At 41.6% G+C, this 19,062-nt stretch overlaps 1 protein-coding gene across 2 annotated transcripts in view; it reads left to right on the forward strand.

Moving 5' to 3' along the window:
- ABCC4 (ATP binding cassette subfamily C member 4 (PEL blood group)) overlaps positions 1 to 19,062 on the forward strand; it is a 160,150-nt gene that overhangs the window by 130,542 nt on the left and 10,546 nt on the right. For both annotated transcript variants that reach the window (XM_076362161.1, XM_076362151.1), the window contains one exon: positions 1,427 to 1,532. In XM_076362161.1, coding sequence (XP_076218276.1) covers positions 1,427 to 1,532 — 106 coding nt within the window. The remainder of the gene's footprint in view (positions 1 to 1,426; positions 1,533 to 19,062) is intronic.

Here is a 19,062-nt window from a genome sequence, read left to right on the forward strand (position 1 = left end):
GTTTTAAACCTATCTACAACATTTATTATATATGACAACAGTCATTATATATAAAAGTACAATTTCATGTTTTACTAGAAATCCTGGAAATGAGACCCATGCCTTCAAGTGCCTGACTTCTAGGCTGGAGCTTCCTTGGTCCAACTAACCCCAGTATATTTTGAGTTCTTTGTGTCTTTCTTCTATCTTGGATGAGAATTTTAGTTTCTATACCTTTTTCTCCAGTGTTGCCACTCATCTTTTTTTTTTTTTTTTTTTGAAGGCTGATGGGCAGTATGTGAGTATTCACGTGGCCTGGCTTTGTGCTCAGCTTGGGAGCCAAGGCTTCCTGTGCATTGTGGGCTGTCATGTGCCTCTAGAGGGCTTTCATCACCTGATGGCTGCCTAATTCAGGTGCTCTGATTCACCTTCCAGCCATGCCTTTCCCCTTTCATTGACTAAAGAGAGGACTGTATAGATTTTCACATTTAAGCCTGACTGGTATGCTCTAAGTTAGGTGGTGTCAATGCTTCTCTTGTACAGTTAGTTACTTGAATAATCTCTGTGAGTATTGCATCTATTTTGCCTTAATGCTTGTTTATACAGCTAAAGAACATTTTAGTGTCTTAAGTATCTTTTGGTATAATTTTATTCCCTTTTCACGGTTCTCAGCTTTATTTGTGACAGTTATCACTTTAACCCTGTACTTCAGTGTCTGTGCACTAGCTTAGTTTTCATTCTTTACAAGACTTTTGTTTCCTCCTGATATCCTTTTCTGAGGTGGTTAATTCATGTAGTAGGTTGAGGCTCTTAACTTGAAAGCTTTTATCCCTTTCCTTGGGTTGTGTGTTCTAGTTAACACTTTTGATTTATGGAATATGCCAAGTTTTCTTTTTTCTGTATTCAAGTTCTTGAGCTACTCCAGTCCTAGTTTAGTTTACCAACCATCTCCTTTATTTAATCCCCTTTTGCAGTTGAAATCAAGAACCTTAGTTACAGGCTGTCTTGTGTTCATTCTTCAGTTGATTTGCAATGAAGGATGTTTACTTTCACCAACTTTTCTTCACTCCTTGCACAAACTAAAGCTTGAAAGAAAATAACAATGACTTCTTTTTGGTGTAGAAATCTGTAGGAATATCTGACTCTACAGAATTTTCCTCTTTCTGTAATCAAAACCTGGGAAATTAGTCCCCTGAAATGAAACCTATTGCTCTACTTGCAGGAAGAAACTCTTTCCTCCTCAAGTATTAGAGGGTAAATTTTGGAGTACGTTTCATGATATGCCTCCAGGTGGTCTAATATAACGAGAGGAAGAAGCACTGTAATGACTTCATAAGCATATTTTCTGCTATACAGTCATGTTTGATGAGGTCATAAAACCTGCCTTCCATTCAGTTATCCATGCAAGCATCTTATTTTTGTCTGCATTGCTCTTGCTGTGTTTCAGAACAGATGAGTTCATTCAAAAGACGATCCGTGAAAAGTTTGCTCACTGCACAGTGCTGACCATTGCACACCGCTTGAACACCATTATTGACAGTGACAGGATTATGGTAAGACAATTAACTGCTTAAAATTCTTCTTTTTTTTTTTTCCCCAAAGAATAATAATGTTGACACAGGAGTATCAAGAAGGACTACAGAGCCCTGGGAGCGGTGGTAAGGGACTTGGGAGCACGGGTAGTTTTTTCATCAGTCCTCCCGGTCAAAGGGAAGGGGCTTGAAAGGGCCAGTCGAATCTGGCGAATCAACAGATGGTTACAGGACTGGTGCCACAGCCAGGGGTTCGGCTACTTAAACCATGGGACTCACTTTGAGAAACCTGGTCTGCTAGGGGCTGACGGGGTCCATCTGTCAGAGAAGGGGAAGAGCATCTTCGGTCATAGGCTTGCCAAGCTGGTGAAGAGGGCTTTAAACTAGAGATGCCGGGGGAGGGGAACCTCAGTCCATTCCACTCCTACCAGTTTGATGCCAGGGCCAGCAATAGATGCCCAGAGCCTTTAGAAGGATCACAGGTCAGCAGGAGAGCGCCTGAAGAGCAGCACAAAGGAACTCCAGCCACTCCGTCCAGTAAGTCAGCTTCATCGGGGGCCCAACTTAAATGCCTCTGTGCAAATGCACGTAGCATGGGGAATAAACAAGAGGAGTTAGAGACGTGTGCACGCCTGCAGGGCTACGACCTTATGGCACCACGGAGATGTGGTGGGATGGCTCCTATGATTGGAGTGTTGGGATGGAGGGATACAGGCTCTTTAGGAAGGACAGGCAGGGGAGACAAGGAGGGGGTGTCACCCTCTATGTCAATGACCAGCTGGAGTGCATGGAGCTCTGCCTGGGGATGGATGAGGAGCTGACCAAGAGCTTGTGGGTCAGGATTAAAGGGAGGGCAGGGACAGGTGACATTATAGTGGGGGTCTGCTACAGGCCACCTGACCAGGAAGACCGAGCAGATGAGGCCCTCTATAGACAGATGGGAGCAGCCTCACGCTCACAGGCCCTGGTCCTCATGGGGGACTTCAACCACCCCGACATCTGTTGGAGGGACAACACGGCAGGGCATAAGCAATCCAGGAGGTTCCTGGAATGCATCAATGATAACTTCCTTCTCCAAGTGGTAGAGGAGCCAACGAGGAGAGGTGCTATGCTGGACCTTGTTCTCACCAACCAGGAGGGGCTGGTGGGGAATGTGAAGCTCAAGGGCAGCCTGGGCTGCAGTGACCGTGAAAAGGTGGAGTTCAAGATCCTTAGGGCACCGAGGAGGGTGCACAGCAAGCTCACTACCCTGGATTTCAGGAGAGCAGACTTTGGCCTCCTTGGGAATCTGCTTGGTAGAGTGCCATGGGGCAAAAGCCTGGAGGGAAGAGGGGCCCAAGAAAGCTGGGTAATATTCAAGGATCACCTCCTTCAAGCTCAGGAGCGATGCATCCCAACAAAAAGGAAGTCAGGCAAAAATGCCAGGAGGCCTGCATGGATGAACAAGGAGCTCCTGGACAAACTCCAACACAAAAAGGAAGCCTACAGAGGGTGGAAGTAAGGACAGGTAGCCTGGGAGGAATACAGAGAAATTGTCCGAGCAGCCAGGGATCAGGTTAGGAAAGCTAAAGCCCTGATAGAATTAAATCTGGCCAGGGACGTCAAGGGCAACAAGAAAAGATTCTATAGGTACGCTGGGGATAAAAGGAAGACTAGGGAAAACGTGGGCCTTCTCCAGAGGGAAATGGGAGACCTGGTTACTCAGGATATGGACAAGGCTGAGGTACTCGGTGACTTTTTTGCCTCGGTCTTCCCTGGCAAGTGCTCAAGCCACACCACCCAAGTCACAGAAGGCAAAGGCGGGGAGTAGGAGAATGAAGAACTGTCCACTGTAGGAGAAGATCAGTTTTGAGACCATCTAAGGAACTTGAAGGTGCACAAGTCCATGGGACCTGATGAGATGCATCTGCAGAACCTGAGGGAACTGGCGGATGAAGTTGCTAAGCCACTATTCATTATATTTGAGAAGTCATGGCAGTCCGGTGAAGTTCCCACTGACTGGAAAAGGGGAAACATAACCCCCATTTTTAAAAAGGGAAAAAAGGGAGACCCAGGGAACTACTACAGGCCAGTCAGTCTCACCTCTGTGCCTGGCAAGATCATGGAGCAGATCCTCCTGGAAAGTATGCTAAGGCATATGGAAAGTAAGGAGGTGATTGGTGACAGCCAGCGTAGCTTCACTAAGGGCAAATCGTGCCTGACAAATTTGGTGGCCTTCTACAACGGGGTTACAGTGTTGGTGGATAAGGGAAGAGCAACTGACGTCATCTACCTGGACTTGTGCAAAGCATGTGACACTGTCCCGCATGACATCCTTGTCTCTAAATTGGAGAGGTATGGATTTGATGGATGGACCGCTCGGTTGATAAGGAATTGGCTGGTTGGTCCGCACTCAAAGAGTTGCGGTCAACGGCTTGATGTCCAAGTGGAGACCAGCGACGAGTGGCGTTCCTCAGGGGTTGGTATTGGGACCGGCACTGTTTAACATCTTTGTCGGTGACATGAACAGTGGGATTGAGTGCATCCTCAGCAAGTTTGCTGATGACACCAAGCTGTGTGGTGCAGTCGACAGGCTGGAGGGAAGGGATGCCATCCAGAGGGATACGGACAGGCTTGAGAGGTGGTCCCGTGCAAACCTCATGAAGTTCAACAAGGCCAAGTGCAAGGTCCTCCACATGGGTCAGGGCAGTCCCAAGCACAAATACAGGCTGGGCGGAGAATGGATTGAGAGTAGCCCTGAGGAGAAGGACTTGGGGGTGTTGGTTGATGGGAAACTCAGCATGACCCAGCAATGTGCACTTGCAGCCCAGAAAGCCAACCATATCCTGGGCTGCATCAAAAGAAGCGTGACCAGCAGATCGAGGGAGGTGATTCTCCCCCTCTACTCCACTCTTGTGAGACCCCACCTGGAGTACTGCATTCAGCTCTGGGGGCCCCGACATAAGGACATGGACCTGTTGGAGTGAGTCCAGAGGAAGGCCATGAAGATGATCAGAAGGCTGGAGCACCTCTTCTATGAAGAAGGGCTGAGAGAGTTTGGGGTTGTTCAGCCTGGAGAAGAGAAGGCTCCAAGGAGACCTTATAGTAGCCTTCCAGTACCTGAAGGGGGCCTACCAGAAAGCTGGAGAGGGACTTTTTACAAGGGCATGTAGTGATAGGACAAGGGGTAATGGCTTTAAATGGAAAGAAGGTAGATTTAGATTAGATCTAAGGAAGAAATTCTTCACTATGAGGGTGGTGAGGCACTGGAACAGGTTGCCCAGAGAAGCTGTGGATGCCCCATCCCTGGAAGTGTTCAAGGTCAGGTTGGACGGGGCTTTGAGCAACCTGGTCTAGTGGAAGGTATCCCTGCCCATGGCAGGGGGGTTGAAACTAGGTGATCTTTAAGGTCCCTTCCAACCAAACCATTCTATGATTCTATGACTCTTTCTTTTTAATTTTGATTCGAAAATGAGCAGAGGTTTAAGTCATACTTCAGACGTATCCTCGTTAACCTAGTTATCCTAGTTACTGTGATTAGCAACTCATAAAACTGTAGAAGTAATGACCTGAAAAGACTTCTTACATTGTCTGGCCCTGTGGTTTCCAACCTGTGAGGCATGAACCCATTGCAGGTGAGGCGCAGCAGCAGACCTGAGGTAATAAACTCTGCCAGCACTAGGAGCCTGTGAAGACACACCCAAGAGGCTCTGGACAGAGTCAGCTGGATTCAGTCAGGTTTATTAATTCAGTCTCGGTGGGCTGAGGGAGGCAGTGACAATAGTTAGTGGTGTGGGATGTGTGAGGAGGAAGTGGTAGAGGTGTTCTGGGGCAGGAGACATGGAGGTAAGGAGGCAGCAGCTACCCTGAGGCAAGGGTGGTGGTGGGAGAAGTGGAACTAGACTGGTGAGGTGATGAACATGGCCAGCTTTCTAAAGCAAAGTTCAAGCAGAAAAGATGAAGTGCTACCAATCCAGCAGCCTCTGCCATCTTTGTCCCCAACAGAGCAGTGATATACTCTGCCACTGTGAAGTACCCTCTCTGCCATCTTGTCTGCCCCATGGTGCATTGCACACACATAAAAATTAGGAAATACTTACTGATTATTTTCATAAAGGCAGTGGTCTTCCCTAGGCTCCCAGGAAATCGGGCTCGTTTGTGTCCTTGAAATGATGTGCAGCCTGCAGTTCTGCAATTTTCTGCAGTAGGAACAGGAGCCCTTTGCAAACATTTTCTTCACAGCCAGTTAATGAAGTAACTGATGTAGTGGGCAAACCATGTTTGTGAGTGGGACTCAAATTTAACTGGGCTTCAAGCAGAAATTACCGTTCACCTCTCGGTGGTAACCTTAAAAAAATACTTTCTTCAACTTTTGTTTTGTGAAAATGAAGCGTGTTAATTCTTTCCATTTTTTTTTTACTGGATGCTCAAAACATTTTAAAATCTGTGATTGAGTTACAATGGTTGCCTGAAGTACACAAAATGAAACAATTGGATCTACTGAGGTGAGTGGTGTTTTGAGGAGTAGAATAGATTGTGAACTGGGTGATTATAGTTTACTTACAAAGAGAGAAACCAGCAGAACTGCCATAAGTAGTCATATAATTGCAAGCATTTAACTTATAATAAATATTTTCTTCACTGGTGAATACTTCCCCACAGGTCTAATGGATATGTTGGTGTTTTCTACAACTAAAGTGAACAAAAGATTTGTGAGGAAACAACTGTGACCTAATTAATAGCTGTGTGTCTTTGTTAGCTGTCCAAAGGGATTTCTGCGGGTTTTGGTTCATTAACTACCATTAACATGTTATGCACAGAATGCTCTTTCCATGAAAATGTTTTCTTAGTTTTACCTTTAATATCATGCAGTTGTAATGAAAACTAGATGTTTTATTTACTTTTTTTCCAAAAATCATTGGAACAAAGCATAGAAATCGCCCTTCTCCCCAAACTGCTCAGTATTATTACCAACTATATAGCTACTCTACTGCATTTTTAGAGTCTGTACATTATTCTTAACCTTATGTTTTTTCAGATTAGCCACTATTAAGATTTCTAGTTTCCTAGAAGTCCATTTAAGTTCATACATTGTCTAATACGGTCTTTTTTGAACACCTTTGACCTCTTTAGAGTATTAAGGAACAGATTTGCAGGATGTGCCTTTGAGTACGCAGTCATTAGTAACTCTTAAATATTTTTCATCTTTTTACATTGCTCCATTTTTATCTTCTTACAGATTTCTGTAATTTTTTGGGAAGAGAGGAGGGTGAGAAGCATAGGACAGAAAAAAGGAGGAAACTGACATGTGACCCTGTAACAAACCTGTTTTCTTGACATCCTTATTCAGTTACTGATTCTGTTTCTGGACAAATCAGAAATATGATCGCATATTTAGAATGATCAGAGTTACGGCAGGTGTGCTTTTGTTACACTTTTAATTACTTGGTTTACTCAGGCATGTAACTCCTAGTGGGAATATAGCAGAATTTTGGAAGAATAAGAAAAATGTGTGTTAAAAATGCAAGGAAAAAGAATATCCCTCTAGAAGACTAACTATTAATGAGTGCCGTTAACAATAAAAACAGCAGTCATGGAAAATTAATCCTTTACTTAAATATCACAAAAATTGAGAAGACTCAGCTAAAGAAAGCTTTCAGTGTATTTTAAAACTTAGTCAATAATGTGTTTTAGTAATTCACAAATTTAACTTGATGCAGATTCTTTTTTAAGACTAAAAATGCACAAACTGAAGTGCATTGTTCTTCCATTACCTGGTATTATTAAAAACCTGGTTTTGTTTCTCCTTTAACTGAGACCTCTAGGTGCAATAATGCCTTAATTTATAAGCCATCCCAAATCTCCGTTGTTTGCTATCTTGGTAAGTTTGTTAGAAAATGAGGGAAGAAGAACAAAGATGGAACCTGGCAGTTGGAATATTAACAATTGTCTTCTGACAAATAATAAGTAAAGTTATTTTTCAAACAAATTTTGAGCAAACTTGTTCAACTCTCTTAACTCAATCACAAAAGTCCAAGCCCATTCCTGGACAAGTATACATAACCTGAACATAAACTAGGGTTTCCCTCTCTTCCCATTGAATCAGATTGAAAGGAACCTCAGGAGGTCTCTAGTCTAAACTCCTGCTCAAAGCAGGGTCAGCACTAATTTCAGATCAGGTTGCTCAGGGCTTTTTCCCATTGGGTCTTGAAAACCTTGAAAGATGGAGATTCCACAGACTCTCTGGGCAACCTGCCCCAATGCTTAATTATCTGCCATGAAATCTTTTTTTCCTTATATCCAGTTGAAGCCTCCCTTTGGTTTATGACAATTGTTTCTTGTTTTTCCACTGCGTATCTCACTAAAGAGCCTGCTTCTGTCTTTTCAGTAACTTCCTTGTAGGTATGGGAAGATTGCTGTTAAGTCCCCTGAAGCCATCTGTTCTCCAGGGTGAACAAACCCTGCTCCGTCAGCCTCTCCTCCTAGGTCAAGTGCTCCAGTCCACCCTGACCACCCTGGTGACGCTATTTCGAACTTGCTCCAATTTACCCTCACCTTTCTTGTACTGAGGGGTCAAAACTGGTCACTATATTCCAGATCTGATCAGATGAGCGCTGAATAAAGCAGTTCACTTGATCTGCACTCCTGTTGATACCCATGGTACACTGCTTGACTCCCGTTTAGCTTACTGAACACCAGGACCCCACATCCTTTTCAGTACAGCTGATGCCCAGGTAGTTACTTCCCAACTGGTACTGATGCAGGGGGTCAGTCCATTCCGGATTCAGGACTTTGCATCTGTCGTTGTTGAGTGTCATGAAGTTCATGCTGACGTATTCCTTTAGCCTGTCTAGATCTAAATAGCTTTGAATGTCAACCCTGTCTTAAGCGTATTGACTGCAATCTCCAGTTTGGTGGTGTCCACAAGCTTTTGATTTAATTCAGTTGCTGGTTAAAGCCGAACTTTCCAAAAAGAAAATGTTCACCTTTAGGGTTAATCCAAACATTTAAAAAAAAAAAAAAAATTAGAACAGAAAATAATTTTGAGAAAGTCATGAGAAAATGTCAAGTTGGATGAGTATGGAAATAGGAACTGAACGTGAACTGTTGCATGTCTGCTCACACCCATCGTAATAACCGGTTCTATTTTAGAAGAGAAGAAAAGCCTACTGGAAGAGGAAAAAAAAGAACAGAATACATTTTATACAACTGTAGACAAATCTGGCCTCAGGAGTTGTTTTAATTCTCGTTTGTTCCATTCCCAAAACCATACCTCTGGTTTCATAATCCAGGTCACGCCTTAAGAGTATTTCCATTATATCTCTCTTAGTGATAAACACATTTTATCAGAACTTCAAACGCTTAAAATCATTGAGGGAAGAGCTGTATTGTGTAACGTGATACTCTCTAACCTAGTCACCTCAATGAGTAATACTACCTTGCACTTGCATAGGACCTTTCATCTGGAAATTGTAACGCTCTTTACAAACATTAATTAATTAAACTTCAAACACCTGGGTGAGATAGGGAAGTATCCATACAATCTTTGGAACCAAAGTTGGAAAGACTTGTTAAGTCAGACCATCAAATAATACTACCATAAAATTATAATCCAGCGGTTTTCAAACTCTCCCCCCCTGCCTTCTTCCCTCTGTGCTGCTACAGAGTCTCATAGGACATTTTCTCATTCCTTTTTCTTCATTAGTTTGAGAACCCAAGTTGTAACTCCTCCCGTCAGGTGCTAGCAGTACCCGTTTTAGCTCTTTGGCACAGGCAGGCACCCTGCTCCCTGGCAGAAGGGGAGGATGGGGTAAATGCTGCAGTTGCCTCTTCTGTGATGGCAAATCCTGGCAGAAGCTCAGCTCAGGCTTGCTCCACTGGCCCCTCATTCCACATACCTTCCCCACCACCACAACAGCTGCTTCCCTGTCCTGTCCTCACCTTAGAGGGTGAGGGCCTTTTACATAAATTGCATCTGCAGGTCACCAAACCCAGCCAGGAGCAGCCTGGGGCAGCCAAGAGGCACCACTCCCAAGACTTCCAGTGGGATCTCGTAAAATCCCCATCACCCACTCCTCCCCCTCCTCTCTGCTTCCTTCTCCAGGCTGAGAAATACTTTTTAGAAACTGTGTTTTTTACAGAGGGGAAAACAGAAGCATATAGAAATTGAGCCTCACCCAGGGACGTAGTGGATCAGTAGCAAATGAAGTATATGCACCTGGCAAGAGCCTGATGCAGTTGTTTGCTCTATATGCTATGTCGTGGTCTCTCTATAGGAAAGCCACAGAGTAGTCAAAACTTGTGCATTTTCTAATGGCAAGGATGTTTCTCCACAGAGACTTTTCATATCAGTGCAGTACTTCTTTGAAATGGAAACTCTTTATGCAAGCAGTACTTGATCTAGTAATTAAAAACTGTCATTCAAATAGGAAGTTTTTGATGAAGAGAATCATGGGAAGAGATCTGATTTATTTATGGGAAAACCTGTTGTGGTTACATTCTGAAATGACTAATATTCAGGGTAACAATACAATGTACTTCACAGCCAGACTTGAGTTGTTTTTTTGGTCAACAGAAAATTACTTCCCACGTCTTTCCGGTAAGCCTTCCTTGTTCAGTTGTTCTAATTTTCTGACGTTACGTTTACTGTGGTGGAACATCTGGGCCTCATAAATCAGGCACCATGTTTCATGCACTGTAGACATCTAACCTCAGCAGGGCAATCAGTCCACCAAGAGTAGGTGTAAACATCTTGAAAGCAAAGGGGAAACTCTGGAGAGAGATCCAGGCAGTTTGCATGGTGAAAGGGGAGTCGTCTACAGGTAGACAGAAAATGCTATGCAGTAGACAAGGTCTGAGCGCTGTCTTTCTCTGGAGTTCTGGTATCTGACCCAGTATTGCACATTAGTATCCTTCATCCATTCAGTTGGAGATGAGGCAATGGTGTTAATGGACACCTAAGCGAACATGATAGTGATGGCAATGCTGCCCTTCCTTAGCATGGGGATGACAGCATTCTTCCAGGAAGTGCAGAAATCTGTGCTCTACATTGTCCTCTGTCTGAGGAGGTCTGGACGCAATGCTCCCCATTCCCAGGAAGATGCCGTACCCACCAGTGTACACAGGGTATTCAGGCTAAGGCCAGTCTCCACCCTTCCTTTTGAAGCATTGTGCTGCCCGCAGCGCAAGAGTCATGGAGCTAGAGGGAAAAGAAGCATGAGGGAGTCTGAATCTGCAGCCCAGTGAGAAGCAGAGCTCTTGAAGGAGCGGGGGAGCCCCAGCTGCCCTACTGATACCTTCATGTGAGCTTTTGCTGCAGTGGCCCAGCTTCAGATGGAGATGTGGAGAACACAGGGAGGTAGTGGTGGTACGCTTAAGTTAGTAATACTGAGCTAAAGCCATAAATGCTGTGGTCTATTGGCTCTTCTTTTGGTGGCTTTTTTGCCACTTATTTAAATATCACTGCTGGAAAATGAATGTGTTTTACAGTAAATCTTAGACATTCTCTTTAGGGGGGATTATGTAAGTCACAAGATACAGAAATGTGCAGTCCTAGTTGTAGAACAGTTTTTTGTGAAAACTGTGCGTGTTGCCGTTAGTGTTGACTCTCTCATCTTAAGTATGTACGTGTAGGACTGTTTCTTTGGTGGAGAGCTACCTGCTGTCAGATACAGGCCCTCAAGTGCATAAGATGTCTAAGAGAGGTCAGTTGGCCAAACCATAAATTTTCCTGGAGGCCGGGATGGTAAAACATGAAACTTTGTGAAAAGTAGAAGTAATTAGGGCTACATTCAGAGCTGTTGTACAGTCCTTCAAAATTCTAAAGTAGGAGAACTGCAAGGGTATAAAATGGGTATTTTTTTTGTTCTGTAACACAGAACAAAAGGGTTTTTGACCTTATAGTAGGCTAGTATCTGGAGTGTGGTGCAATATTATTGGATATTATACTTGTGCTATTGAAGTCTGTTCTGTTAAAAGAACATAAAGGGAACTTAATGGATTGTAGTAGCTTGAATGAAAGCCAAATTTTCAAAATTAGGGATCAGGTCTCCAAAGATACTTAGGCACCTAATTCTTCATAGAAACCTTAAAGTACCTTGTGGATCTGAATCCAGCAATCCACAGTAAAGTTGCTACATTTATATTTGTGCACCTGCTGTCATTATTCAAAAGGAACAAACACTCATAAAACTCCTTTTTGACTAAGCCTCTGTCTTGAAAATACGGACTAGGGAATATTAGAACTAAATTTATTATTCTTTATTCAACCTAAGAAAAATCCCAGCTGTGCTGTGGGACCAAAGTCTCTTGGGTAAAGAAATGTGAAGATAAGAATATGAAGGATAGTCACAGAAGGGGACCTGCACGGAGCAGAAGATGGAAATTAATGGTGATAGGTGAGATGCCTTGCAGAGGAGGCGAGGTGAAAGAATACTTGGTCTCAGCATACCTGAATATCCGTATCAGTATGTACACAGAAAAAACATTGCTTGTGTACATGTGTTCTGTAAGGTGACTGGTAAATTGTCTGGATGTCCAGATTTTCAGGATCCAGACAATCAAATGTGAAAACTTAGGGGAGATCTCAACACTTAACTGTAAGGACTAATGAAATATTTCAGGGAGACTCTTCGGAGTTTTTAAGCAGTTCCACCAGATGTTGTGTGTGATTAATGCCAACCTACCTACTTGGCTCTTGGCTGTGTTGGAGCCCATCTGGCCAACTGACAGAGAGCAAAGGGCCTGGGAACAGTTAGGTTTCTCCTTTCATTTAGTAACTCAAGACTTGCAGAGTTCCTGGAAGAGCTAAGCATTTAGCAAATGATTTTTCAGAAATTATCAGGTTTTGTTTTAAATCTGAACAAAGGCAATTTCCACCGTTCCCAGATCTTCTGAAACTGTGTTGATGTTTAGCAAACCACAAGGGAAAACCAGATCCTTCCATGTTCTTTCTTGGAATTTAGTAATTGAGTTCAACAAATATCAACAGTGAACACATTGTTTTCAAAGCTGAGTAATTTGTGCATCTTTACCATTAGGAGAAGGTATTATATTGATGTTTAGGCCAGGTTTAACATAAAATACTGAGCTTTGTGCCATGGTCATGTATCAGAGCAAGTGTTGTCAGCTGAAATAAAGCGTCTATGACAGTTGTAAATATCACACCTGGCCCAGCCGTCTCTAAAATAATCAAAATCCCAATGAGCTTGAAAAGATACTAGGATTATTGATTCTCTTCGCCAGTTTTAAGCCACACCTGTCCGAAACATTGGCATCTGAGTTCTTAAAAGCTGCTCCCATTTCAAGAGGGCTGCCCAACAAGATTCTTCTTTTGCCTAAATAAAACAACTAATTATTGAGGCAGTACTTCAGCTGGGAGCATTCAAATGAAGAGCTGGATTTGAATTACTGCAGGAAGTGAAGCCAATGTTTGATGAACCTTGGTCTCTCATTCTGTCAGGCATTTGTGTGTCAATGTGTTTCCATCAGTATAAGGACAGGATGGTCGGATCATGTTTCTTTAAAGCCAATGGTATGGAATCCAGACCATACTAGAAATGCTAACGCATCTTCAGAGAATGATTTTTTGCTCTCTCAGAAATGCTATCTTGCTGTTTAAAAGGTAATTAGCACAGGACATGCTGGTGGCTGATGCTTTGAGCAGAGAGTTTCTGATAAGGTAAAACTGTGTGCATGGCAGCTGAGCCGCAAGTTCATTGTCATCAAACTGAGAAAACCAAGAGACATGCCCAGTCATCTGCAACAATATTCCTTAACCTCTTGAAAAGTATAATATCCTTGTAGCTTACCTAACTTTATAAGACCCTCAAAAGCCTTATTAAAGAGTGGGATTTCTTTAAGCTGAAGTATATCTTCTATCACTTGAGGGCCACATTTGAGCCATTCTGCAATCCTGATTGAGAAATGTGGCTTTACAGTGATGGAAACTGTCATTACTGCTTGACCGAGGGAGAGTTTTTCAGTGTGTACAGCTGTTGGTAAGAACTGGCATGAGGTCCCTTCATACTCTCTAAGGGAAAGGTTGGACTTGCACTGGTATATCAGATGTTTTGAGGTGAGGAAGCTGAACAATACAAGAAACATCTGCAGTGACTGGTTAACAGGCTTCTTTCCTCCAAAAAGATACAGAAGGAGTTAATATTGAATGATTATCAGTAGAATAAGTGTCATTACTACATACATAATTGATATTTTTTCCCACAACATTCCAGCCAGCTTACAGTGGCGTGCCATCAGATGGAGAAAAAGAAGGTAGATTTTTAAGCCTCTGCAAGAAAAGTAGATATCTCTCATGTGGAACAATTTACCAGGCAGCGTTGCATGCTGAATTTTTCCTAAGTTATAGCTCAAGAATAATTTCAGTTTAAAGAAATCCAATATTTCTGGTTATAGAACAAAATGTCTGAAGCAGCCTTTCTGTGAAGCAGGGGAAAGGTGGGCAGGGGGTACATGTCAGATCCCAGTGACCAGTGGCAGATTTGGCATTGTTACAGCAAAGTTAAACTCTGTTGAGGTGAAATATTTAGAAAGTCTGAAAATAATAATTCAGATTATAAGAAGGTAAACGCCTAAGTGTGCTCTGCTTTGTTTGTACACATGGTATATGAAATGTACATTATTTGACACCAAATTTGTCTGGAGTTACTGGTAGAGTCATTTGTATAGGAACCCTGAAGGAGCTTGGGGAATTCTTAGATTAAATCTGAAGACTCAAAAAAACCAAAACAAAAAACCAAAAGACAACCAACCAAAGCTCCACCACGAAAAGTTAAAAAAAAAAAAAAGGGGGGGGGGGAACCCCTTAAAAAGAAGAAAAAGGGGAAAAAAAAACCCCCAAAAACCCAAACCTTTAAAATGGTTCCTGAGTTATATTTGCAGCCTTCTCAATGTTCTTCAGTGTTCGCAAACCTGTTTAGATAGGTTGATATTTATAAATGATTCTTCAGAGAAGTATGTACATGTTTCTGATCTGTTTTGACAAACCATGATGAGACGGAAGAGACAGAACATGCTTGCATCTGAACTTAATGCCGACTGGAGCACAGGCTGTTGACTCTTTCCCACAAAGCTATGTATTGTCTTGGGTAAATATATTTCTTATAATATAATGTAACCAGAAGCATCTCCTGAATATTCTCCTCTTCCCAGGACTTTATTGAAGATCATCTTGATGTATGCTCTCTGAGGAAAACATTGTTCAAAGTTGTACTCCTAGCAGAGTTTTGAACTTTAATAGTAATTTTGTTGTTTGGTGATGTCTTCTCCAAGTCTAAATTAAATCAGATGTATTCCCTAGGAGATAATTTGCTTGAATTATTTTCCTTTTGAATAGGAAATAAAAATATTTATGATCAACTTTTAAATGTCCCATTTTCCCTCTGGCTTTATGGTGAAGATGAACGTGAATAGGAATACTAGTCATTCCTCAATAATAATTGAAAGAAATTCCCATGCCCCCCTCCTCTGTTGCTGAACACTTCCAACCTTGGACTGTTTTTTTCTCAGAATGTTTTATAACTATTGTTCTCTTGGTTTGTCTGCTTTTGTTGCTGAAAGTCAGAAAATGCAGGATTTAGAACTTTCTTTTTTGTGTCTATGGATAGCCATAAGTACATGGTATTTGTTACAGCGTTTTTAAGGGTCCACGTTCTTTCTCTTTCTGTGGCTAATGACACTACTTTTACTTATATTAATCCACAAAGAAGATCTTAAATTCACTTACAAAATGAATGTTTGCTTTTCCAAAGTCCTGTGCAACAGAACAATACAGATTGTATTGTACATACATCAGGGAGAAAAGGTGCTGTCCTGGTTCTGCTGCCTAGGTCTCTGCTGGAAACTGGACCATCGTGATATAGTATCCTCGTCATTCATTGTCTTGTTTCTCTCTTTTCTTTGTAAAATGGACCTCTGATTTCTTTTTCACCATTTTATGTTTTCCTTTTTGTCTTCCCTCCCCTGCTTTTTTGTCGTGGTTAATACATTAAACTATGAGGCTATGGAATGGAAATACTGCAAAGTTTGGGGTTTTTTTGGCGGGACCTGGGCAAAGTGGAGGTAGATACCCTGGTAGGGTACAGGTGAGGCAAAATGGACAACTACTTTGTAGTTGCCAAATCTTACACAAATTTAGTTCAGCAACATTTTTGTGGCATAGGCAAATAGTCCTTCTGTGCTAGCTAGAGTTAACATAAACAACACATTTAAATGGCTAATACCCTGTTTTCATGTTTGCCTTTGCAGGTCAGCCAAATTCAAATACTTCTATTTCTCTGTCCTTCCCTGCCATGTTTTTAATCTCACTCTTTCTGTGTTACTCTGTGCCCCTGTGTCAAAGTGCTGTTCAAAACTATGTTGCCTTCTACCCAACATGGTTCTTATCCTTCTGAAAAAATCACAGCTGGAATGAGCAGTCACTGCCCCAGACTATTCAACCAGGGTGAAGCAGGAGCTGGAGTAGAATTAGGTGGCATGAGAGGATTTTCCTCAAGAAGAATATAGCATTTGAGCCCTGTTTGAACTTAAGATGTCTGAACAGTGCTGCTTGAGTAAGGGTAATTTGGATAGCTGTAAGTAAAGAGCAGTTGCACCTTACGCAAGGACGTGAGCAAATTCCATTGAATAAGAATTTTCCTGCGTGCTTTCTTTTGCGTGATCACCAGCAGCCAATTTTGTAAATTTTGTACTGTTGGAGTTACTCTTCTACTTGAGAAAATCCTGTTGAAGTCATAAGGATGTGACTACACAGGCAAGAACAGTGCAGGTGAGGTAAAAGAAGCTGCCAGTGCAAGGCAGTGGAGAATCTGGCCCTGGTTTACGTATGACTGCTTTGGGTTTATATAGCTTTTTTGTGTTTGTTTTTATTTTACTTTGGGCTGTCTAAATATTTCGCAGGCAGTTAACTCCCACAGAATGATTCTGAGTCTTCATTTGGTGTATTTTACCGAGAGTCAGGCCAAGGAGCTGAAAAGTTGAATGATTTGTCCAAAATCCCCCTCTGCATTAAAGTCTATAATGAAATCCCAGTCTGATTCAGAGTCCCGTGCTCCTGCGTGCGTCCTCCATAATCACCCTGCTGATCTGATTTCGCCAGCTATCAAGCTTCTCTGGCTTTTCTGTGTCAAGTTCCACTGGTACAACTGCCTTGGAACACATCTGGATTCAATTCGGTCGTCTTGTGCAGTGATAAGCGTTGCATGCAAGGTGATCAGAAAATATGTGGCTGGTAAACACCAGATTCCACCTTTCCTGAATGATTAGCTGGCTTTTTGAAGTCCTAATGATTTAAATTTGGCTTGGAGTCGGTGAGTAAGAGTATGCAAAGTACCTATTTATTTATTTAAATCTTATCAGCACATACTTCTTCAAAGAAGAGTACCTGTCTCTTTGTCTAAGCACTTTTTAATAAATATATAAATACATAAATGTATAACTACCAAGTAAATCCGCTTAAATTTTCTCCACTGTCTCGTAGATGACAGCAGTTAGTAGAAACAGTGTTTTTCCTTGGTGAATAGGGTTTATAGAGTATTCCTGACTTGTAAGAATGATATTGTCTGTTCAGTTTCATTCTTTATTTTTCATTTCAGATTTTTAAAAAAAGTAACATCACTTGTTTTCCCTAAGTTTGTTCTGTCTATTTTCATAACAAGTTTGGTTTTATTCCCCAAGAAAGGATATGAATAGATTAATAATTTGTTTAAAATGTGAATGGAATTTTTCTAGACACACATTGCTTGCTCTATCTGTTCATCTTCTGGACTTGGCTGTTTAAAACTTGTCAAGGAAGAACACATTTTTTCCTTTTCCCTCCCAGGTTCTCTGGAGGAGAAAGATTGTCTGTCTTTATGGTTGTTTCAGATATTGCAAAATTAATGTTAAAATTTGAATACCGCAGTGATATAAATTTTAAAAACCCTCTACTTTTCTATTGTAGTTCTTTACTTGTGAGAGACATTTAATGAAGATGCTTTTTGTTATCTTTCTTAAGGACTGGTTACGTAATCTAGTGCTACGCTGAAAAAAACCTACTTATTCAAGCCACTAGAGATGCCCTATGCTGTGGCACCCCGATTTAATTATTATGTTGAACTGTGTATGATAAATTAATTTACTGCATTTTTAAGGAAGCTTCCTTAACTGTGACATACTGTAGTATATAAAAGATTGCGATTAAAATTCTGTTTTTAATTAATCCTTAAATATTCAGATTACATGGGATAGGACTAAGTACACTGAAAAATCAACATGTGTGCAAGTATACCTTTGCAAGTGAAACACTGCATCTATTGTATATTGAATGACTATATATTGTGCTATGCAAGATTACTAATATTTTAAAATTTTTCCATGAGCACTTTCTTCAGCTATATGCCAAACAGTATTGTAAATCACTTGCAAAGGAAAATCATATTACAAGCTGGGTGCTCTAAGATACAAGCTTTTGAAAATAGCAGTAACTTCTTATAGGTTTCTGTGCATACAATTTGTAAAATCAGATGTAATTATGCTGCTGTTGTTGGCTGAGTTATTTTCCATTCAAATGCCATGTACTTAATTGAACCGGAAGCGAAGGAGTGGGCGCCTTTCCCCTGGTGCCGGGTCCCTGGTGTCAAACAAGTCGATAGCGATCTCGGCAGCATGTAATTTTCACGCCAGTGCAGGCAAAGGGATCAGCTCAGCTGTCCTACTTCACTGCAGGTTTTGTCATTAACGGGGGTCCAGGACGCTTGGAGATCTGCCGAGCTCTTGGCCATCGGGATGTTCTGCTTTAAGGAGTTTCACAGGCGAAGTGCACGCTTGAAAGTTTCCTCGCAGGACTTTGCATTTGTCTCCAAACTTATTCGAGTTTCTTCTTTCAAACAGAAGTTTGCAAACTATTTTTGTTATTTTGGAAGTTGTCCTCATAATACCTTTTATTAATTTCTTTCCTGAAATCAACAGCTCCAGTTTTTTAGATCATCATTTTTTTTTTTTTCTTTTTTTCCTCCCCCTCCTCACAAGTATGTACACCACAATTATGGCTTGGGTTATGAGTCCTTGAAGTCCCTCTGTTGTGGCAATATCTTTTTCAATAGTATGCCATGTGTATTCAGTTTTTTATTTATATAAGAACAAAAATATTTTCTGAATTACTTTGTTTTCTCACATAAATTCTTTCTCTTTCCTTTTTTTTTTTAACTTTACTGCTCCTACACATGGACTAAAGTACTGAACTTGTAGACTGATAGCCAAATCTCTTTCTTGAGTCAATACCATTAATTTATAAGCCAGTTAAGTATTTGAGTGCATTGCATTTGTCAATATTGACTTTTCCCTGCTATTGTGTTTCTCATTCTCCTAGGTTAGTTAGGTGTATCTGAATCTCCTCTGGTCTAGACTTACCTGCACATTTTTGTGTCATTTGCAGGTTTGTCAGTCTTCTGATAACTCCTTTTACTGATGACTAACACATACATAGCTACCGCATATGCCAGAACGATGTGGTTCCCACCAGTTCCCACGTGTTCAGCTTTCCACAAAGAAAAATGCACTGTTTATTTCTAATCTC

This window comes from Aptenodytes patagonicus, chromosome 1, assembly GCF_965638725.1.
Source record: "Aptenodytes patagonicus chromosome 1, bAptPat1.pri.cur, whole genome shotgun sequence".
NCBI classification, from domain to species: Eukaryota; Metazoa; Chordata; class Aves; order Sphenisciformes; family Spheniscidae; genus Aptenodytes; species Aptenodytes patagonicus.